Raw genomic sequence first — 23,312 nt, 5'->3', positions numbered from 1 at the left:
CTACGCGGTTTCCCCACAGTCGGCAATCAGCCTGAATCGAGAGTTCATCCTTGTGCCTGTGAAATGGTTTAAATTTCTCAGGGCATGCCCTGTACGTGGCTGCCCAGTCCCTATTCAGGACACATTTCTTGACTCGAGACAATAGCGGGTCTCTATTTGTCCAGACTTTAATCTGACGGGCTGTCACGGGTGAGCCTTCGCTTCCGAAAGCTTCAACAGCCATGACCATGCTCGGTAGCCCCCTCAGTGGTGGCTAGTGGGAGCCTGCTGAGTGCATCGGCGCAGTTTTCGGTGCCCGGTCTGTGCTGAATTGTGAGGTCATAGGCGGCTAACGTGAGTGCCCACTCTGTATGCGGGCCGATGCGTTTGCATTTATGGTCTTGTTGTCGGCCAAAAGGGACGTTAGGGGTTTGTGATCTGTCTCCAGCTCAAATTTCCTGCCAAACAGGTACTGGTGCATTTTCTTTACCACAAATACACATGCGAGCGCCTCCTTTTCTACCATCCCGTAGCCCCTTTCTGCCTGGGACAGACTTCTGGAGGCATAAGCTATCGGCTGTAACTGACCCTTGGCATTGATATGCTGCAACACACACCCAACACCATAGAACGACGCATCGCACGTTAACACAAGTTTCTTACATGGGTCATATAGCGTTAACAGATTGTTGGAACATAACAAATTGCGTGCTCTATTAAAAGCCCTTTCCTGGCTGTCCCCCCACACCCATTCGCGACCTTTGCATAGGAGCACGTGTAGCGGCTCTAGCAGCGTGCTCAATTTGGGAAGAAAGTTACCAAAATAGTTTAGGAGCCCTAGGAACGAATGCAGCTCCGTCGTGTTACGGGGTCTGGGTGCTCTCTGGATCGCTTCCGTCTTGGACACAGTAGGGCTGATCCTGTCTGCTGCTACCTTCATCCCCAGGAATTCTACCTCTGGAGCTAGGAAGACACACTTCGCCTTTTTCAGTCGCAGACCTACCCGGTCCAGTCTGCGTAGCACCTCCTCCAGGTTGTGGAGGTGTTCTTCAGTATCGTAACCTGTAATGAGGATGTCGTCCTGAAAAACCACCGTCCCTGGAATCGACTTGAGGAGGCTTTCCATATTTCGTTGGAAGATCGCGAATCCCGAACGGACATCTGTTGTACTCAAACAACCCCTTGTGTGTCGTGATGGTGGTCAGCTTCTTCGACTCACTCGCCAGCTCCTGGGTCATGTAAGCTGAGGTCAGGTCCAATTTTGAAAAAAGTTTGCCACCGGATAGCGCCGCAAAGAGGTCCTCCGCTCTCGGTAGTGGGTACTGGTCTTGGAGTGACACCCGATTGATGGTGACCTTGTAATCGCCACATATCCTGACCGACCCATCTGCCTTGAGCACCGGCACAATCGGGCTCGCCCAGTCACTGAATTCGACTGGCGAGATGATGCCTTCCCTCAGCAGGCGGTCCAATTCGCATTCTATCTTTTCCCGCATCACGTACGGCACCGCTCTGGCCTTGTGGTGTACTGGCCTGGCGTCCGGGTTTATGTGAATCACTACCTTGGCCCCCATGAAAGTGCCAATGCCGGGTTGAAATAATGAGTCAAATTTGTCCAGCATCTGTGAGCAGGATACTCGCTCCACAGAGGAAATTGCATTGACATCGCTCCATTTCCAGTTCATGACAGCAAGCCAACTCCTCCCCAGTAGTGCGGGACCATCCCCTGGGACAATCCAGAGTGGCAGTCTGTTCTCCGAATCTTTGTGGGTCACGACTATCGTGGCGCTGCCAAGCAGCGGAATAATCTGCTTTGTGTAAGTCCGTAGCTGTGCGTCAATCGGCGATAATTTTGGCCTCCTGGCCTTGGATGCCCACAACTTTTTGAACTGTTTGATACCCATCAGGGACTGGCTGGCACCCGTGTCTAACTCCATTGATACTGGGATGCCATTGAGGAGCACTTTCATCATTATCGGTGGCGTCCTGGTGTATGAACTGTATACGTGCTCCACACGAACTCGCTGAACATCAGCTTCCAGCGATTTCCCCCAGTGTCCATTTCTGCAATTTCTGCAGGTATTTTGCTCATCTCTGCAAACTCCAGCATGAGTTGCGGTTTGAAACAAAAGGTCCCTTGCCAGTCAATCGTCCCTGACTGCCCCTGTTATTGTACTTGAGTGCACCATTAACAGGTGTTGATGGCCGCATTACTGGCCGCATTGTCCCTTGCAATGGCGTGAATCGCTGTTCAGCTTGCCATTGTCTCTGTCGAACTCCCCCTCTGGGTTCGACTACATGTTGGGGCATGCCTGACTGCCTTTGTCTGCCTGGAGAACTGTGTGCTGCTTTAACAATGTTGAATCTCTGTCCCAACCATTCCTTAACACAGTACCTCTCGTCTGTTCTGCTAGTGGCCATGCTTGCGTGGTTTAACTCCCAGTTTCTTGTCGCCATTGATACGTCCTTACTACACAGTATAAATGCACACGAGGCCCATGCTTGAGAGAAGGTCAGTCTGTGACCTGTCCTTTATTCCTTAGCACTCAAGTGATGAAGGTTGGTGGAGCTTCCCCTTTTATACCTGAAGGTCCAGGTTAGGAGTATCTCCCACCTAGTGGTCAGTGTTCTCACGGTGTACAACTTAGGTCAGTTTATACATGGGTTACAATGCTGGTTGAATACATGACAGTTAGTTGCATAGACAAGGGTGCTTGAGGCACCGGTATCCAGCCGGTAAGTCCCTTTCACCTTTTCCACTTCCATCTGAACGGTCGGTCTCCCCCACGCATCATACTCGAGGGAACACAGGTGGACAGGCTGCGCCTGTCCTAGTCACGGTTTTGGTTGGGACGGGGAAGATGGGATTTAGGTACTGGTGGCGGTGGCTACCCTCCCAGGGCCATCTAGCATTGTACGGAGCGCAGTTCGGAAGGTATCAAACGAGTGGAGAGGGACTGGCTTCTCGGTCTCGGTCTTTTGGGCAGGGGCTGGTGAACTCTTCCATGGATTTCTACAATCCTTTCTCCAGTGTTCACTCTTTCCGCACCCGAATCAGGTTCGTTTTGTATCGGAGGGGTTGCCTCCCTCGTGGCGCCATTCCCTCTTATCCTGACTAGGCCTGACCTCGTGGACCCTTCCTTTGGATGGGTGCTCTTCCGTCCCTCGGCCGTTCCGGTAGGCCTGACCACTCCCTGTTCGGTGGCCTGGGGATCTCTTGGGTCACACCAGGCCTCAGCCTTGGTTCTTATTCGGGTTAAGCTGTTTGCCACCAGGCTTCGGAATCAGTGGGCTCTCTCGTCCCGGCTTAAGTGATTTCGGTTGAGGTCCCCTGCACAGGCGCTCTGGTACACAGGCCACAGTCTGTCTGCGAAGGCCTGTGGGGCTTCCCCTGTGAGCTGCACTGTTTTCTCTACTCTGGAGAAGGGACTCCCGTCATTACAGCCCATGGCTTCTAAAATGTCTTCCTGGACGGCGGCAAATGTTCTCTGTCCCCTTTTGCTGTTGGTAGAGAGGGACTGGTACAGCTTTCCGTCCAGTGATAGGAGGAGCATCTTTGCTATCTCGGCATCATCGCACCCATTAATATCCCCTGCCTGTTCACTTCCATAAAGTGAACCGAGGGGTCTCCCTTTGGGGTTAGCTTTCCCAGGTGGCTTATCATAGCCCTAAGCTGTTGGGGAGTGGGGGGCCCACAAACTGACTTTCCAGGGGCCTTTGACCCCTGCCACTGGTGGGCGGGCCAAACTTCTGTTGCCGGACCGGGCACATTGGCCCTGGTTCTGGCTCTTCCTGTTCTGGCTTGCCTAACCCTCCCCCCTGCTGCCAGACCGAGCTGAAATTCGGCACCACAGGTGGTGGTGGTTCACTATCCCTGTCCGCCCTGCAACTCGTTTGCCCTTTCGGCTGCTGAACCGGTGTAGTCACCGGTGCCACAGGTGGTGGCTGAACAGTTTCTTCCTTCTCTTCCAGGCTTACCTGGGCCATACCTGGGTTTATTAGGCATACCATGTATTTTGCCTTGGACAGAGCAAGGTTTAATCTTTTGATTTGTTGCTGGCAGGGACCGTGGACTCCTGACTCAAACCCGTTCGAGCTAGCTACTTTATATGCTGCCTGCACGTCTCTTAATTTTTCCTCCAGCTCTTTTACTTGTAGGGTGAGGTGAGTGCTTTCCTCCCGCAGTAACTTTTCATTATTTTTGTGCTGTGGTCATATCCACCGATAGGAGCTGGACTGACATTACTCAAACTTATTATATGGTTTTGGTTCACATTGAGAGAAACAAATGACAGAAAATGAATGTCACAGTGTGTGCCGTAAGACAAACATTGACTAAACAATAATAAAATCATCATTTTATTGATCAGCTCTGAATAAAACAGTGTCGAATTATTTAAAAAAATACATAACATATATGTTGGCAGCACAATGCAACACATGAAAAACAGGCAAAACAATTAAACTGTCCTCAGAGGTTATTTGCCCATTCTGAATGTATAAATTCTTCTAAATGAAGGGCAGTAGGAATTGGGAAAGTCGGTTGTCGCCTCCATAAACACACTGCGCCAATTGAAAGGAGACTAGTGTGGACAACAGATGTGGAGAGTAAGTGCCCCCCGCGTCCCCTCCCACCCCGCCCCCCTGTCCACAACTTGTGGCAGGAAACGGGGGCCCGATCCTAAATAAGCATCTGAAGAAGTAAAATAAAGAGCAACACAAACAAATAAAAGGATAAATTATAGTTTTCATTCCCTCTTCCACATCCCTTCTCTTATGTTGCCCGTCACCTCCAAAACCTGTTGCTGTGAGCCTCCAATGAATGGAACCATTGAAGTTCCACAGTCAGTGCTGTTTTGTGAGTCTTCTATTAAGGCCACATTGCCCCTCACATTGTATTCATTGGGGAAGAGGACTGCTAAGTTCTTTTATTTGGGGTTGTTTTCTTTGGAACAGAGGAGGCTGAAGGGAGACCTTATTGAGGTGTATAAAATTATGAGGGGCCTAGATAGAGTTGTTAGGAAGGACCTATTTCCCTTAGCAGAAAGATCACAACCAGGGGGCATAGATTTAAAGTAATTGGTTGGAGGTTTAGAGGAGATTTGAGGAGAATGTTTTTCATTCAGAGGATGGTGGGGGTCTGGAACTCATTACCTGAAAAGATGGTAAAGGCAGAAACCCTCACCACATTTAAAAAGTACCTGGATGCGCTTGAAGTGCTGTAACTTTCAAGGTTACGGACCAAGAGCTGGAAAGTGGGATTAGGCTGGATAGCTCTTTGTCGGCCGGCACGGACATGATGGGCCGAAATGGCCTCCTTCTGTGCTGTAAATTTCTATGATTTTATGATTTCCCATCCTTGCCCACAGAACCACCTGTGTTGAAAGAATGTTCAGACTAAGGATCTCCACCTGAAACATGCTAATAGACCTGCTGTGTATTTTCTGATTTTATTTGAAATCACCTCCCTATAATCAGGAGACTGAGGCTGTTTATGCAGCAGGCTTTTCCGGGAACTAATTCCAATTTGACGAGGAATGTTTCCAATAAGATAAGATTCATTGTTCACGTTCACCCAAGATACAGAGCCCCACTCTCACAAAACGTTTCCACCCAAGATACAGAGCCCCACTCTCACTAAATGTTTCCATCCAAGATACAGAGCCCCATTCTCACAAAACGTTTCCACTCAAGATACAGATCTCCACTCTCTCAAAAGGTTGTTACTGACAGAGACAAGCATCGGCAGCCTCTGACTTCAAACCTGCAAACTGGAGAAATAAGGGGTGAAGTTTCAGTGCCACTTGCCAATCTCCCCGCACCAGTTCTTCTGCAGCTAAAGACCCAGCTCCCAGCAGCCAACATTAGACTGAGGAAACTTGTGTATGACAGGCAGGTTGCTTACTGCCTGAGTTAGAATTCCTAGCTTACCAGTGAAGTGAAAAATAACAACAGTTTGAAGAATGTCAGAGCACATAATCTCATTGGGCATAACATGACCATTTAAAATGAAAGACAATACACATAAGAGGACAGCTACAAAGTACAGAGATTTTTTTGTTTTCATAAAATGTCCCCCTTATATATGAACACGTAAAGTACAATTGATCACATCTTCTTTAATCTGAATGAAGTCTTCTTGTGTTCACACCAAGCTTGGCCTTTCCGAAGTTTCATTCCTGGTTAGTGTTGAGCTCTTGAATCATCATTGTGTTCCTGTCATGAACAGAATCAACAGAATTGTCATTTTTTTTGACTGAATCCCGGTATAAGCAATTTAATGTTGTTGATAACATAAATATGGCGATTGTTACCTGACACAAAGCCCCAATTTATGCTTACCTTTAAAGATTCCTCGAATGATGATTCTTCTGAGGTGATTTTCACCTACATTAAAATATTAAGATATATACGTTTAGCACAGGGACCATTGATCTGAACTTTAGAATTGTCTCCGAACAAAAGATTTAAATAACATAATAGAACAAATGTAAAAGTGCTAAATTTCAGTTGTGAGTTTGAGGCTCAGTGTTGAGGTGGTGGTTGTTTTGCCTTATTTTCGGAGTGGCTGCATCAGCACTTTAAGGACATCTGATTAGACCACTCTGGGCCCAATGCTATGTGCAACAAAGGCTCCACCTGTTGGTACCTAAAAATTGCATTAGGGTTCTACCGAAGGATAGAATCCTGATTTGCATATTATAATTAGACTCCCTCTTGAGACAGTTCCGATTCCTCTTTCTGAGATGGCTCAGAAATGGCTGCAGACAGATCGGGAGTGGGAATGGGATGAAAAGTTCACCGCTGCAGTTTTCAGAGTGTTGCTTCCACATTCCCACACATTGGAGGCCAGCTCAACCTCAATTTAAGGTCTGTTCAACAATCCTTCAGCAACAGCTGGAAAATACACCACATAGTGATAAGGTCATACCATCGAATCATCCCATCATTTAATTAAACAAAACTATATTGCTGTCTCAAGCTGATTCATCATGGAATTATTTTGTATCTAGATAACGAGAAAATAGTGAGAAATAGCCATCACGGAATTCAAAATGGACAATCGTGCTTGATAAACCTCATACAATTCTTTGAGGAGCTAGCACACATGTTAGGTGGGGGAATGCAGTGGATATAGTTTACATGGACTTTAGGAAAGCCTTTGACAAGGCACCATATGGCAGGTTACTGGAGAAGATAAAGGGGTACGGAATAAGGGGAGGATAGCAAATTGGATCTGGGCAAAGCTTGTACTTGAAATGTAGCCATCTTTTCTTCTCTCTGTTAGAGATTCTAAATGGTGAACCTTTGGTTAGGGTGATATGGGACAGGAGAATGTATAGGCCATGATCACCTGATTTAAGACTTCAAAACATTGTGAGATTACCTCTTCACTGCTGTCGATTGATTCTGATGATCCTCCATTATTGTTGACTCTTTCTGATAGTTTTCTATGACCTCTTCCTCCTTTGGATGGTTTGCTGTGACCCTTCCCTCCTTCAGATAGTCCTTTGGATACTTCAGCATTATTCTTCACTTTATCAAATGAGTCACCATTGCCCTTGGCCTTTTTGAAGCCTTGACACTCCACATCAACGTCCAATACCTCATCAGCTAAATATTTAACACGGCTTTTGCATGAAGCTGTCTCCTGAGTAAACAGAACACAAGTTGTTGAAGAGCATTATTGTGTATAATTGCTGTATCCTGAAATCTCTTATGTGCTGCTGCATTGATACATGCCTGAGCATTGGAGCTTGAGCTTGCAACCTGCTGTTCTTTGCTTGAACAGGTCATCGGAAAATCCTCTTGGATTCCTCTGACATGGTTCTGGCATTGTTCAGAATACGAGCCCTGGAAGCCCGGACTGGTATCCAATGGAGAAAGTTAATAGGAATGAAATCATGCAACTAGGTATCAAGAAAGTGGTGTACATCTTAAGAGGTTTGGGGAGGAATTTTACAGATTCTGCCCCACCTGCCTCAATTGGCCTGGGTTTTAATCTAGTTTGTTGCCTCTCCCAGATTACAAAACTTCTGGGTGGGGTGGGGTGTCGATAGATTGTGATGCACAAGGCATCACAATTGTGTGTGACAGGCCGGATTGAGCAGTGGGTCTTTTTTTGCCTGTCATTTTCCGTATGTTCATATCAATGGTGGGGTGGGACATCCTGCTGGCACAAAGATACATTCCTGACCCCAGCCAATTTTCTGGCCTCAGAGTCACTGACATAATTTTGGCGTGTAATCCCGCCTCCACCTGTCTGGAGGGGGTGGGGGTGGCGTGGAGATGAGCAAAGGCAGAATTTGGAGAGCAGACTAAATGTAGTGTGGCCTGCTGGCTCTGTTCTGTTGGTTGAGGTTTGCTTCTATAATTTATCTTCAATTTCATTGGCTTTTTGACCATATAAATATTTTAATTCCTCCTGGCTGCCTTTAGCAGCAAATAGGCACATATGAACGAGTGTATTACATGCAATATGTAACTTCCAGTGGAAAATGGGGAATATATAAAATGAGTGGGGAGCAGAGTGGAGCAGGGGGCGGGGCGGAGTCATGAAAGGGTTAAGAAGCTCAGCCTTCTGCTGTTCAATTATGTATTCTATTTTTCTAATAAGAGAATAAAAATATTTACATTAAAAATAATTGAACGTTTTCCCATGAAAACTATAGGATTGAGCACAGAAAACTGTGCGGTTTTATAATCTTCCATGGTGTTATGAAATATTTTTAATTCCATCCAGTTTACAACACCAACAACAACTTATATTTATACAGTGACTTTAACGTAGTAAAACGTCCCAAGTCGCTTCACAGGAGTGTTATAATACAAAAAATTGACACCGAGCCACATAAGAAATTAGGGCAGATGACCAAAAGCTTGGTCAAAAAGGTAGGTTTCGGAGAGTGTCTTAAAGGAGGAAAGAGAGGTGGACAGGTTTAGGGAGGGAGTTCCAGAGCTTAGGGCCTACATAGTTGAAGGCACGGCCACTGATGGTTGAGTGATTAAAATCAGGGATGTTCAAGGGAGCAGAATTTGAGGAGCGCAGATATCTCGACGGGGTTGTGGGTCAGAAGCAGCTTACAGAGATAGGGAGGTGAAGGCCATGGAGGGATTTGAAAACAAGGATAGGAATTAAGAAATGTAGGCGTTGCTTAACTGGAACCGTGTAGGTCAGCAATCATAGGGGTGATGGGTGAACGGGACTTGGTGCGAGTTAGGCCACGGGCAGTCGAGTTTTAGATAACCTCAAGTTTAAATAGGGTAGATCATGAGAAGCCAGCCAGGAGTAGGTTTAAATAGTCAAGTCTAGAGGTCATCATCATATTATCATAGGCAGTCCCTCGGAATCAAGGAAGACTTGTTTCGACTCTTAACATGAGTTCTTAGGTGGCTGTACAGTCCAATACGAGAACCACAGTCTCTGTCACAGGTGGGACATTTAGTCGTTGAGAGAAGGGGTAGGTGGGACTGATTTGCTGCATGCTCTTTCCACAGCCTCCGCTTGATTTCTGCATGCTCTCGGCGACGAGACTCAAGGAGCTCAGCACCCTCCCGGATGCACTTCCTCCACTTAGGGCCGTCTTTGGCCTGGGACTCCCAGGTGTCACGGGGGATGTTGCACTTTATCAGGGAGGCTTTGAGGGTGTCCTTGTAACATTTCCGCTGCCCACATTTGGCTCATTTGCCGTGAAGGAATTCCGCGTAGAGCGCTTGTTTTGGGAGTCTCATGCCTGGCATGCGAACTATGTGGCCTGCCCAGCGGAGCTGATCAAGTGTGTTCCCCAACACTGCACAAGGCAGTCTAGAGGTAACAAAGGCATGAATGAAGGTTTCAGCAGCAGATGAGTTGAGACGGGGTGGAGATGGGCAATGTTATGGAGGTGGAAAGAGGCAGTCTTAATTATGCCATGGATGTGTGGTCAGAAGCTCATTTCAGGGTCAAATATGATGCCTCGGTTGTGAACAGTCTGGTTTAGCCTCAGATAGATGCTGTGATAGGGATGGAGTCAGTGGCTAGGGAACAGATTTTGTGGCGGGGCGCAAAGAGAATGGCTTCCGTCTTCTGAATATTTAATTGGAGAAAATTTCTGCTCATCCAGAATTGGATGTCGAACAAGCAGTCTGACAATTTAGAGATCGTGGCGGGGTCGAGAGAGTTGTGGTGAGGCAAAACTGGGTGTCGTCAGCATACATGTGGAAACTGATACTGTGTTTTCGGATGATGTCATCAAGGGGCAGCATATAGATGAGAAATAGGAGGGGGCCGAGCTTAGATCCATGGGGGACACCAGAGGTAACAATGCAAGAGTGGGAAGAGAAGCCATTTCAGGTGATTCTCTGGCTACAGTTAGCTAGATAAGAATGGAACCAGACGACTGCAGTCCCACCCAGCTGGATGGTGGAGAGGCGTTGCAGGAGGATGGAGTGATCAACTGGGTCAAAGGCTACAGACAGGGCGAGAAGGACGAAGAGGAATAGTTTACCTTTGTCACAGTCACAAAGGATGTTATTTGTGACTTTGATGAAAGCCATTTCGGTATTGTGGCAGGGTTGGAAGGGATTCAAACATGGAATTCTGGAAAAGATTTGGGAGGCGACAACACGTTCAAGGACTTTGGAGAGGAAGGGGAGGTTGGAGATGGTTTGTGGTAGTTTGCAAGGATGGAAGAGTCAAGGGCTGTTTGTTTGAGAAGGGGGTGATGATGGCAGATTTGAAGGAGATGGGGACAGTACCTGAGGACTGCGAACGGTTAACAATGTCAGCTAACATGGGAACCAGAAAAGGAAATTGGGATGTCAGCAGTTTAGTGGGAATAGGGTCAATGGCGCAGGAAGTGAGTCTCATGGACAAGATGAGCATGGAGAGATCAAGAGAGGAGATTGGAGATCTGAGTTCAGGGCGAGGGCAGAGGGAAACCTTGGAGGAAGTTTGACCCAATGGGCTAGGGGAAGATGCAGTTGAACGGATGGTCTCAATCTTAGAGACAAAGAAGTCCAAGAGCTCCATATATAAGGAATGAACCATATTTCCCAGCACTGCTGAGCACAGTTTGCATGGGTCAAAGCTGAGAAATAGAATTGTGTCATATACAGAACCGTTGTAAACACTCAACAACCTCATAAAATTAATTCACAATTGAAAAGTCCCTTTAACCCTGAGGCTTATATTGAAAATATCTCATTGAAATACATAGGATTACATAGGATATATGGCACAGAAACAGGCCATTCAACCCAACCAGTACATGCCAGCATTTATGCTCCACTCAAGCCTTCTCCCATCTTTCCTCATCTAAGTCTATCAGCATAACCCTCTATTCCCTTCTCCCTCATATGCTTGTCTCATCAAATCATAGGCGATCCCTCGAAACGACGATGACTTGCTTCCACGGCAAAAAAGGCTGAGTTTACCAGTGTTTCAATGAAGGACCCGAACTACATCCTCAAGAGTGGAAGATGCCTGTGCGTGGATTTTTTTAACATGTGGTGGCTGTTGCACACCAGCCACCACATGGGCCTGACAGAGCTAGGTCTTGCTCCAGTGGCAAGGATTACATAAGACGACTGGAGACCAGCTCTGCTGCACGGACCTAGTGCACACACATATTGCAGTGTGGGCTGACCCGTGCTGCCCCTGTGTCCCTGGTCCAGAACTCACGCCTCTCTTGGGCCCCGATCATGTCCCTCCACAGTCTCTCGCCGCTCCTGCTGTATCTGCCCACGCTCCAATCACCAACCTGGACCTTGATGACGTCACTCTTCGCTGCTGTCGCCCTCCTGCACCAGCTTGCACTGCTCCCTGAAGGGGCCTCCATGCTGTCCAGGGTGGCCGCTCGCTGTTCCTTTTATGCTTGTCTAGCCTCCCCTTAAATGTATCTATACTATTCGCTTCAACTACTCCCTGGGGTAGCGAGTTCCACATTCTCACCACGCTTTGGGTAAAGAAGCTTCTTCTGAATTCCCTACTGGATTCTTGGTGACTATCTTATATTGATACCCTCTAATTATGCTCTTCCCCACAAGTGGAAACATTCGCTCTGTATCTACTCTATCAAAACGTTTCATAAATTTAAAGACCTCTATTAGGTCATCCCCCAGCCTTCTTTTTTCAAGAGACCCAGCCTGTTCATCCTTTCCTGATATGTATACACTCGCATTTCTGGGATCATCCTTGTAAATCTTCTCTGCACCCTCTCCAGTGACTCTATATCCTTTTTATAAAATGGCGACCAGAACTGTATGCAGTACTCTAATTGTGGTCTAACCAAGGTTCAATACAGGTTTAGCATAACTTTCCTACTTTTCAATTCCACATCTGTAGAAATAAACCCTAGTGCTTAGTTTGCTTTTTTAATGGACTTGCTAACCTGTGTTACAACTTTTAGTGATTTATGTATTTGTACTCCAAGATTCCTTTGTTCCTTTACCCCACCAGACTCGCATTCTCCAAGTAATAAGTGACCTCCCTATTCTTCCTCCCAAAATGTAATACCTCACATTTATCTGTGTTGAACTTCATTTGCCAATTATATGCCCATTCTGCAAATTTATTAATGTCCTCCTGTAATTTGTTGCAGTGTCCTCAGTATTGATTATCCCCCCCGCCCCAATTATTTCTGAAAGAAGCATTATTTTGCCTCCTCAACACACCCAATGATGACAGATTTTCTAATAGTCTCCCCTCACTCATTCCAACCCACCCAGCTGCGAGCAGTTCCACTTTGGAACAATGTACTTTTCTAGAAGCCTACTGTTAGCAGACAAAAGATGAGCATTTCAAGCCCTGCGTTCCACTTCTCCAAAGCGCTCAGAACAGCCAAGCCAACTTTCTACTCAGCCCAATTATGTGTGTGACTGCACACATAACACAGAAACTCTGAGTAGTCTTCTGGCATAACAAGTCTCCACAAAATGAAACTACTGTTTCACTCTGTAATGGAAGGCCAAAATTGGCCCTTTCTAGAAGTGCTGTGACCCCCTTCCCACCGGTGCGACGCTCCCTTTCCGCCCCACGTGGGAAATTGCCCCGCGGGAGCGGATCAATCGCCGCTGCTCAGTGCCCTTGACAGCTTTCCCCTGCAGGAAGCTGTGTGTGTCTGGGTGGTGCGTCCACCCTTAAAGAGGAGGATGCTCTACCGTGGCAGTCATTGTATTTTAATTGCTGGCCGACACCGAGGTCGGTCTGACAATGGCAGCCACGGGTTCGGCTGAGCCGCCAACAGGCAGCCGAGTGGGTGCCACTAATGTGGCTGCAGAGTTCGCAGTGGCCCTCTTCTTTAACTGAAGCGGAAGGACGTTGTGACGTGATTAGCGACACGGCACGTCTGTATTGCGCTGACATCATCAGCATGGCACTGATGAGTTGGAGCAGCAGCCAATGTGACCTGACACAATGGCACTTCCGCTCTGCAGGCACCTGGATCACCACACCGACACCAAAAAAACCCTCAATATCGCTCTAATCTCCGCCCCATGGATTGGGGCAGAGGAAAATGTTTTAAGTGTGCCCCGTTTGGGGCGGAGGGCGATTTCTGCCTCACTTTGATGATCTTTCAAAGTGAACCCACTGGACTCTGTGGTTTAGAACAAACAAACTGCTGGTAAATGGTATTTGCATAAAATTTGCATTCATGAATGAAGTGTTTGTCATTGCTTCGTGTTCACAGTAATCCACTAACTCCTGCAATGCCAATGAAGAAATTAAGTGGGACAGTTTCTCTGATATGAACTCAGTACTTACAGCGATCTTTGCAGGACGGAAACTGCAGCTCAAATCGTCAAAGTCCAGTCCAGAATTTTTGGAGCAGACGGTTTCTTTGACAGAAAATGCTAAATCCACATTATACGAGAATTTTCCTGTGGGTGAAAGCTATAGGAAGAAAGAGATACCATTTCTTTGTATTCAAACAAGATCACTGACTGCGCTGTGACATATATCAGTTGTGTCATTCCTAGCATGGCATGAGAACAAAAGTCCTGCTTCCTGCATCACATGATGGCACATTGAAGACTTGTCATAAGTACTACAGCACTTCCATCATATTGTTCTTTTTATTTGTTCACAAGATATGTACATCGCTGGCTAGGGTGACATTTATTGCCCTCGAGAAAGTGGTGGTGAGCCACGTTTTTGAACCGCTGCAGGCCTTGTGGTGAAGGTGCTCCCACAGAGCTGACTTTGTTGTAGCAGTTTGGTACTAATGAGTGTCTTGCTTGGCTATTTCAGAGGGGCAGTTCAGAGTCAACCACATTACTGTGGGTCTGAAGTCACATAAAACCCAGGAGGGTTTTTCCTAACAATCCAGTAGTTTCATTACTAATACGAGCTTTTTAACTCCAAATTGATTTAATGAACTGAATTTAAACTTCCCCCAGCTGGCGTGGTGGGATTTGAACTCATATCTCTGGGTTACTAACTAAGGCCTCCAGATTACTAGCCCAATAACATAACCACTATGCTACTGCACCCCTGTAAATTGGTGAGCTGCTTAGAAAACCATCATGGCAGACAACATGGTCAATTTTCTGACCACAGGTCACTTGTGTAATTTTGACAGGTTTCCTGGTCTACTGACCACTGATAAATGAAATATAAAAACTTATTTTTTATTCGTTCCTGGGTGTGGGCATCACTGGCATGGCCAGCATTTATTGCCCATCCGTAATTGCCTTTGAGAAAGTGGTGGTGAACTGACTTCTTGAACCGCTGCAATCTGTATAGTAATAGTGTTCCCACAGTGCTGTTAGGGAGGGAGTTCCAGGACTTTGACCCAACAACGATGAAGGAATGGGAATATATTTCCAAGTCAGGATGTGTGTCACTTGGACAGTGACTTGGAGGTGATGGTGTTCCCATGTTCCCATGTAAGGTTGCTAATCTTCAGAAAAAAAACACAGACCATGAACTAATAAAACTGATACAAGCTGTGGAATTAAACTGGACAATTCAGAATACCCTGTGATCAGAAAAAAAACTGACTTAATTCACTGACTTCGCGGAGCGGGGGGGGGGGGTGTGATTGCAGGGGGAGTGTGATCGCGGGGGGGTGTGTGATCGCAGTGAGGGTGTGATTGCGCGGGGGGGGGGGTTGTGATCACGGTGAGGGTGTGATTGCGCGGGGGATGTGATCACGGTGAGGGTGTGATCACGGTGAGGGTGTGAGCACGGAGGGCATGTGATTGCGGGGGGGTGTGATCGCGGGGGGAGTGTGACCGCGGGGGGTGTGTGACCGCGGGGGGTTGTGATTGCGCCGGGGGGGAGGGTGATCGCAGGGGGAGTGTGATCACGGGGGGTGCGATCGTGGAGTGGGTGGGATCGGGGGGGGGTGTGTGATCACAGGGGTGTAGTCGGGGGGATGTGATTCGGAGTGTGTGATTGGAGGAGTGATCGGGTGGAGAGTGACCGGGGGGTTGGGGGGGTGCTGTGATTGGGGGAGGAATGATCAGGGGTGGAGTGATCAACGGGGGAGTTATTGCGGGGGGAGTGATCGCGGTGGGATCGATCGGGGGTTGGTAGTGATCGGGGGCGTGGGTGATCGGGGCGGGGGGGGGGTGATCAGTGGGAGTGATCAGGGTGGTTTGATTGGGGGGGAGGAGTGATTGGGGGGTGTGATCGGGCGTGTGATGGGGGGAGAGAGTGATAGAGTGATTGGGGGTGTTTCTTCAGGGGGGTGTGTGGGGTGATTGGGAGATTTAGCGGGGGAACAATCGGGGGGGGAGTGATCGGGGGGGTTTGATTGGGCATGTGATGGGGGGGAAAGTGATCCGGGGGTAATCGTGGGGTGTTGATTGGGGGTGGGGAGTGATTGGACGGGGGGCGTTCGTGGGGGGTGGGGTGATCGGGGCGTGTGATTGGGGGGAATGATCAGGGGGGGCTGTGATCGGGGGGAGGGGCTGCGGTGACCAGGGATGAGATCGGAGGGGGAGTAATTGGGGTGTGTAATCGGTGGGGGGCTGATCGGGAGTGGGGTGATCGGGGGGAGAGTGATCAGGGAGGAAGTGATGGGGTTGGGTGTTTGGGGGGGTGGGGTGATTGGAGGCAGTGATCAGGGGTCTGATCAGGGAGTGGGTGATCGGGGGCGGGGGGGGGGGGTGACCAGTTGGGATGCTCGGAGAGGGGAGTGATCAGGGGGGTGATCGCGGGAGGTGGGGGGGGGTGGCAGGGGGTGACCAGGGGCGGAGTTGGGGTGATCGAGGATTGTTAACGAGGGGAGTGATCGGGGGGAGAATGATCGCTGGGGGGCGGGTCGGGGGGGTTGTGATCGAAGGGTGTGATCTGGGGTGTTTGAGGGTGGAGTTGTGATCGGGGGGTGATTGGGGGAGAAGTGATTGGGTGGTGATCAGGGTGGGGGTGATCAGGGGGGATGTGATTGGGGTGGGGATGATCGGGGTGGGAGTGATCGGGGGATGTGATCGGGGTGGGGGTGATTGAGGGGTGATCGGGGTGGGGGGGGAGTGATTCGGACGGTGTGATCGGCGGGGGGCTGATCGGGGGGTCAGTGATCATGGGGGCGGTGTGATCGCGTGGGGAGGGGTGTGTGATCGCGGGGGGAGTAATCGCAGGGGGGGGTGTGTGATCGCGGGGGAAGTGATCGCGGGGGGGGAGTGATCGCGGGGGTGTGTGATCGCGGGGGGATTGTGATTGCGGGGGGGTGTGATCGCGGGAGGAGTGTGTGATCGCGGGGGGGGAGTGATCGCGGGGGGGTTGTGACTGCAGGGGGGGGTGTGATCACGGGGGCGGGGGGTGTGATCGTGGGGGGAGTGTGATCGCGGGGGAAGTGTGTGATCGCGGAGGTGGGGGTGTGATCACGGGGGGGGAGTGATCGCGGGGAGGTTGTGACCGCAGGGTGGGGGGGGGTGTGATCGCGGGGGGTGTGATCGTGGGGGGGTGTGTGATCGTGGGGAGGGTGTGATCGCGGGGGGGGAGTGATTGCGGGGGGAGTTGTGATCGCGGGGGAGGGTGTGATTGTGGGGAGGGGTGTGATCGTGGGGAGGTGTGTGATCGCGGGGGAGTGTGATCGCGGGAAGGTGTGTGATCGCGGGGGCAGTTGTGATCGCGGGGGGGGCGTGATCGTGGGGGGTGTGATCGTGGGGAGGTGTGTGATCGCGGGGGGAGTGTGATCGCGGTGGGTGTGATCGCGGAGGGTGTGTGATCGCGGTGGGTGTGATCGCGGGGGGGTGTGTGATCGCGGGGGCCTGTGTGATCGCGGGGGGGTGTGTGATCGCGGGGGGAGTGTGATCGCTGGGGGGTTATGATCGTGGGGGAGTGTGATCGCGGGGGGAGTGTGATCGCGGGGGGAGTGTGATCGCTGGGGAGTGTGTGATCGCGGAGGGGGTGTGATCGCGGGGGAGTGTGATCGCGGGGGGAGTGTGATCACGGAGGGGTGTGTGATCGCGGGGAGGTGTGTGATCGCGGGGGGAGTGTGATCGCGGGGAGGTGTGTGATCGCGGGGGGAGTGTGATCGTGGGGAGGTGTGTGATCGCGGGGGGAGTGTGATCGCGGGGGGAGTGTGATCGTGGGGAGTGTGATCGCGGGGGGTGATCAGGGTGGGTGTGATGGCGGGGGGAGTGTGATCGCTAGTGTGGTGTGATCGCGGGGGGGGGTGATCAGGGGAGGGGTGTGATCGCGGCGGGGTGGTGTGATCGGGGGGATGTAATTCAGAGTGTGTGATTGGAGGGGTGATCGGGTGGGGAGTGACCGGGGCGGGGAAGGAGTGCGGGTGTGATTGGGGGAGGAGTGATCGAGGGTGGAGTAATCGATGGGGGAGTGATTGTGGGGGGATTGATCGGGGGGGTGGGGTGATCGGGGGGGTTGTCAGGGGGAGTAATCGGGGGTGGGGAGTGATCGGGGGGTGTGATCGGGGTAATGATCGCGGGTGTGGGGCTGTGATCGGTGGGGTGGGGACAGTGACTTGGGGTGAAATCGGAGGGGGGAGTAATTGGGGTGTGTAATCGGGAGGGGGGCTGATCAGGGGGGGAGTGATTGGGGAGGCAGAGTGATGGGGGTGGGTGTTTGGGGAGTGGGGTGATTGAGGGGAGTGATCGGAGGGGATTGATCGAGCGGAGTATGATCGGGGTTGGGTGGGCGGGTGTGACCGATGGGGATGATTGGAGGGGGAGTATTCACGGGAGGGCGGTGATCGGGGGGGGGGGTGATCGGGGGGTTGATCGGGGGGGTGATTCGGGATGTGATTGGGGGGTGATCGGGGGGTTATCAGGGGTGTGATTAGGGGGTGATCGGGGGGTTATCAGGGGAGTGATCGGGGGGTGATCGGGGGGTTATCAGGGGTGTGATTAGGGGGTGATTGGGGGGTTATCAGGGGTGTGATTGGGGGGTGATCGGGGGGGGTGATCGGGTGGTGATCAGGGGTGTGATTGGGGGGTGATTGGAGGGGTGATTAGGGATGTGATTGGGGGGTGATCGGGGGGGTGATCAGGGGGTGATCGGGGGGGATGATCGGGGGGGGTGATCGGGGGGGTGATCTGGGGGGGTGATCGGGGGGGTGGTCAGGGGTATGTTTGGGGGTGATAGGGGGGGTGATCGGGGGGTGATAGGGGGGGTGATCGGGGGGGTGATCGGGGGGGTGATCGGGGGTGATCGGGGGTGATCGGGGGGCTGATCAGGGGGTAATCGGGGGGTTGATCAGGAGTGTTATTGGGGGGTGATCAGGGGGGTGATCGAGGGGGTGATTGGGGGTGTGATTGGGGGGTGATCGGGCGGGTGATCGGGGGGTGATCGGGGGCTGATCGGGGGGTTGGGGTGACCGGGAGGTGATCGGGAGGGTAGGGGTGACTGGGGGTTGGGTTAGGGTGACCGGGGGTGGGGTTGGGCTGATCAGGGATTGTTACCGGGGAGGGGGGTGGTGATTGACTGGAGGGTGATCGGGCGGGGTGTGATCGGGGCGGAGGGGGTGTGATCGGAGGGTCTGATCGGGGTAGGGTAGTGATCGGGAGGTGATTGGGCATGGGGGAGTGATTCGCGGGGAGTGTTTGGGGGGTGATCGGGGGGGTGATCGAGGGCGGGGAGTGAGTCGCGGGGAGTGCTCGGGGGCGGGGGGGTGTGATCATGGGGTGGGTGTGATCGGAGGAGTGTGATTCGGAGTGTGTGATTGGAGGGGCGATCGGGTGGGGAGTGACCGAGGGGTGAAGGAGTGGGGGTGTGATTGGGGGAGGAGTGATCGGGGGTGGAGTGATCGACGGGGGAGTGATTGTGGAGGGATTGATCGGGGGTTGGGGTGATCGGGGGGGTTATCGGGGGGAACAATCGGGGGTGGGGAGTGATTTGGGGGTGTGTGATCGGTGGCGGGGGGGGGAGCGGGTGGTGACCGGTGGGGAGTGATCGGGGTGGGTGATCGGTGGGTGATCGGGGTTGATCGGGGGGTGATCGGGGGGGGTTGGGGTGACCGGGGGTGGGGTTGGGGTGATCAGGGATTGTTACCGGGGGGAGTGATCGACTGGAGAGTGATCGGGCGGTGTGTGATTGGGGCGGGGGGGTGTGATCGGAGGGTCTGATGGGGATAGGGTAGTGATCGGGAGGGTGGTGATCGGGGGATGATTGGGGTGGGGAAGTGATTCGCAGGGAGTGATCAGGGTGGTGATTGGGGCGGGCGGGCGATCGGCGGGGAGTGATCGAGGGGGGGGTGGTGATCGGGGGAGGGGTTGATCAGAGGAGGTGATCGGGTGAAGTGATCGAGGGGAGTGATCAGTTTGGGCGTCCTCTGGAGGTGTGATCGGGGTGGAGAGTGATCCGGGGGGGGCGGGTGATCAGGGTGGTGAGTGATCGGGGTGGGGAGGGGAGTGTGATCGGGGTGGGGCGTGATTGGTGGGGTGATCGGGTTGGGAGTGATCAGGGGGGGTGTGATCGAGGCGGGGCGTGATCTCTTGGGTGTACAGGTTGTGATTGAGGGTGTTGTGAGCACGGGGGGTGTGATCGCGGGAGTTGTGATCTGGGGGGGTGTGATCGCGGTGGCGGTAGTTTGTGATCACGGGGGGTGGGGTTGTTAACCCCAGGGGGAATTACGTGACGGAGGGAAGATCCTGGGGCTGCAGTGTGAGCGGTTCATAATATTCACTTTATGCTTCAGCCTGGAGGAGCACACTTGTTCTTTCTCCCCACACAAAGACAATTTTAACGCTTACCTTTCTGGGCTCTTCCTGTTGCCCATCAGGTGTTACAGAGTGGAATTTTTCCTGCTGCATGTTCTGCCCAAGAGGCCATTGAAACTGCATCCTATGCATGTTATCAGCCCCTGGTGTGTGCAGATTAATGAGGATCCTGCCTCATTCAAGCAGATGCCTGGGCTGCCCAAGACATGGCCTCAAGACAAATGATGGCAGGGCAGGAAGGGGTCAGGATTTCGATCACCTGGATTTTAACCCAACACCATCCTGTTTGCGCCAGCCAGAAGCAGTTAAAATCGTCTCTCGAAAGTTTGCTCTGTATTTATTTGCAAAACTGAGAAACTGACAGGCAATTGTAATTTTTCAAATGCCAATCTTTGAAGAACTTCAACTCCCCCTCAAAACTGACTGGCCAATCACAATCCTCAGAATCAAGGACTGAATTCGGATTTATGTCCAGCTGTGATTCACCACCATTGTGTGAGTCACTTAATATTCTGCTCATCACTCATAATTACTGTCTAACTGCGCTCAGTAATACTCTTGCAGACTTTAGACACAGACACACTTACATCCGTCACTGTGCTGCTGATTATGCCGCAGAGATGACTGATTTCACTTATTTCGTTCAGTTTTGTAATTGCCACCCTCAGAGCATCCTCAGGGTTTGGTACTCCTGCAGAGAGAAAAGGAGAGTTGGAAAATCCTGACATCTCTCTTCGGGAGTTACTGTTTAGTGCCCGACTAACTAAATTAACAGCTGCAAATACATTGTGTTGGATTCTTCACAGTGAATTCTTTTGGAACATTGGTAAACTATCGCTGACTGAAACTCATTGCCAATAAGTCGTTGCTTTATGAGGAGCCGCTCTCTCCAGTACGTACCTGAGCAGTGGAGGATCTGCACTGCAGCAATGGTGAGGAGAAAGGAGTTCATTCTGCCCCTTGTGTGATCAGCTGGCTGGTTTCTAAGAGTAAAGGAGCTGCTTCTCTCTCTTGCTCTGCCTTTCCCTTGCAACGTTCAGTCTTTATATACAGCACCTCCACCACATTCAAACACTGACTCATATTTGCTCAGTGTGGTGATCCTGGGCACGGAAATCTGCTGACAAGTGGGCTCAAATATGATTAAAGTTTCCTCAATTACAGCCAGATGTTCCGTTCTAAAAATGTAAAGCTTCAGTTGTTAATCTTTCAGAGTATAGAATTAACTGATCAAATACAGAAATAACAGGGGTTTGAACTGGATTCATATTTCTTTTTATTGAATTTCTTCAAATGTTTTTTCTCTTCATTCACGTAGACTTTTTATTCAGAGAAAGGGACTTTGTTGCATTGATTTTGTGTTTCACAGATTTATCATTTCCTGGAGCGAGGTTACTTGCCTAGCTAACCCATTCGCATGAATGATCTCATTTAGTGAGTGATGTGACTGGTGGGAATAATCTGGCCAGGAGATCGGAGAGTTAAGTAATGCAGCTACTGTGAAAGAGTCATATCCGTTCTGTTAGGGTTTGCCCTAATACCTTTTCCTTTCCTCTCTTTCCTTGTCAATTTTCACCCTTGTCTTGAGACGAGAATAGGAATGTCTTTGGTTTCATATAGTTAACATGGTTTGTTTTAGATGGAGGTTATTCCTTCGCTAAAGAACTAAAGACTGAACCAGAGTATCTCCATCTGTTGATCGTGCCTTGACAAATAAAGGATTCCCTTTGATGGGGGCAACGAGATTAAAATGTTAATATATGCAGTTGCGGCAGATTAATAGGCAAATTCCGATTGTGGTCCTGGGTTAATGCAATCAGTTTAGACCCTTGTTCAGCGGGAGTTAGTTCGGATGAACGTGCTTTGGCCTAGGTGTGAACTGAATTATACATTATAAGAGTTCCAACAGGTGTTTACTGGAATGGTTCCAGGGATGAGAAATTACAGTTATGTGGCTCGGCTGGAGAAGCTGGGGTTGTTCTCCTTCGAACAGAGAAGGCTAACAGGAGATTTGATAGCATTTTCCAAAATCATGAAGGGTTTAGATGGAGTAAATAAAGCGAAGCTGTTTCCAATGGCTGAAGGGTTGATAACCAGAGGGCACAGCTTTCAGGTAATTGGCAAAAGAACCAGAGGCGACATGAGGAAAATATTTTTTAGCATTTGGAATGCACGGCCTGGTAGGATGGTGGATACAGATTCAACAGTAGCCCTCAAAAAGGAATTGGATAAATCCTGAAGAAAATATTGTAGGGATATGGGGAATGGGCGGGGGAGTGGGACTAACTGGATTGCTTTTGCCCAGCGCAGACTCTTCACCATTCTATGGGCCCGCAATTGATGAAGGCCTCGGCCCGCCCAAATGCTGCCCAAAGGACTGTCAATGGCTGCCGAGGTACCTGACGGTTCTTTGGGCAGGATTTTCATCACCATGATCCCTCGAAGGTCAGCCAGTGGCAAATAAGGGATTTATGCTGCCAATTTGTGCTGCAGCCAGCGGAAACTCTCATTCTCGGCGGTAGTGGCGCTTGCCACCCAAGTGCCGCCAAGGATGGAGTTGGGTCCAAGGAGGATCAAAGACCTAAAAATAAAAATCTTTAGCAAAAAATTTAAAAACTATTAGAAGACCTTCAGGAGACCTCATCAAGGTAAGTCACTGTGGAAAAAACAAGTAAAAAATGTTCATTAACCTTTTTTCCACGATCTTCCTACTTACCGTCGGGGACAGACCAGCCTCCAGCCAACAGTCCACCCCCGTTCTGCCGCCGACTCCCGCCCGCATCTTACGCCACTCGGCCGTCCGCTGACGTTGGCGGGCGCTTCCCAGCGGCTCTCCCCTCCTACCCGTTCCAGGCCACGTCGAAAGTGGCACTGGGCGGATGTTGCAGAGGAATGTCGGCGGCAGTGGGCGGCAGTGGGCGGTATGTTTACCAATTTTGGACACTCTGATTCTATGTGTTGGATGCAAACAGTGCAGATGAATTTCAGTGTGGGGGAAGGAAAGAAATTCTAAGTGGGCTGGCGTCAAGGGGAGGGGGGTTCCCCGGGGGTGGGGGCATTCCTTGGGGGAGGAGGGGGTTCCCCTTCACCATAATGTTGGCAGGAAAGCTGCAGAAAATGCGGAAAATGGCATACGCCATTGACGCTGTCCTTCCCAGTGGTTCTGCCATTGTTACAACGGACAAGCAGGAGAAAATTCCCTCCTCGCCATGTTCCATTTCTCA

At 50.6% G+C, this 23,312-nt stretch overlaps 1 protein-coding gene across 1 annotated transcript; it reads right to left on the bottom strand.

Moving 5' to 3' along the window:
* Window positions 1-4,654: 4,654 nt before the first annotated feature.
* LOC139259413 (secreted phosphoprotein 24-like) lies at window positions 4,655-21,087 on the bottom strand. The gene is made up of 6 exons (XM_070874875.1): window positions 20,989-21,087; window positions 20,676-20,779; window positions 13,724-13,852; window positions 7,367-7,630; window positions 6,322-6,366; window positions 4,655-6,195 (listed from the first exon to the last, which is right to left on the bottom strand). The coding sequence occupies exons 1-6, from the start codon at window positions 21,038-21,040 to the stop codon at window positions 6,163-6,165; spliced, it is 627 nt and encodes a 208-aa protein (XP_070730976.1). The 5' UTR covers window positions 21,041-21,087; the 3' UTR covers window positions 4,655-6,162.
* Window positions 21,088-23,312: the final 2,225 nt, after the last annotated feature.

Source organism: Pristiophorus japonicus, chromosome 3, assembly GCF_044704955.1.
Source record: "Pristiophorus japonicus isolate sPriJap1 chromosome 3, sPriJap1.hap1, whole genome shotgun sequence".
Lineage (NCBI taxonomy): Eukaryota > Metazoa > Chordata > Chondrichthyes > Pristiophoridae > Pristiophorus > Pristiophorus japonicus.
Note: the sequence above shows the minus strand (reverse complement) of the source record. Positions and strands in the feature narration are given on the sequence as shown.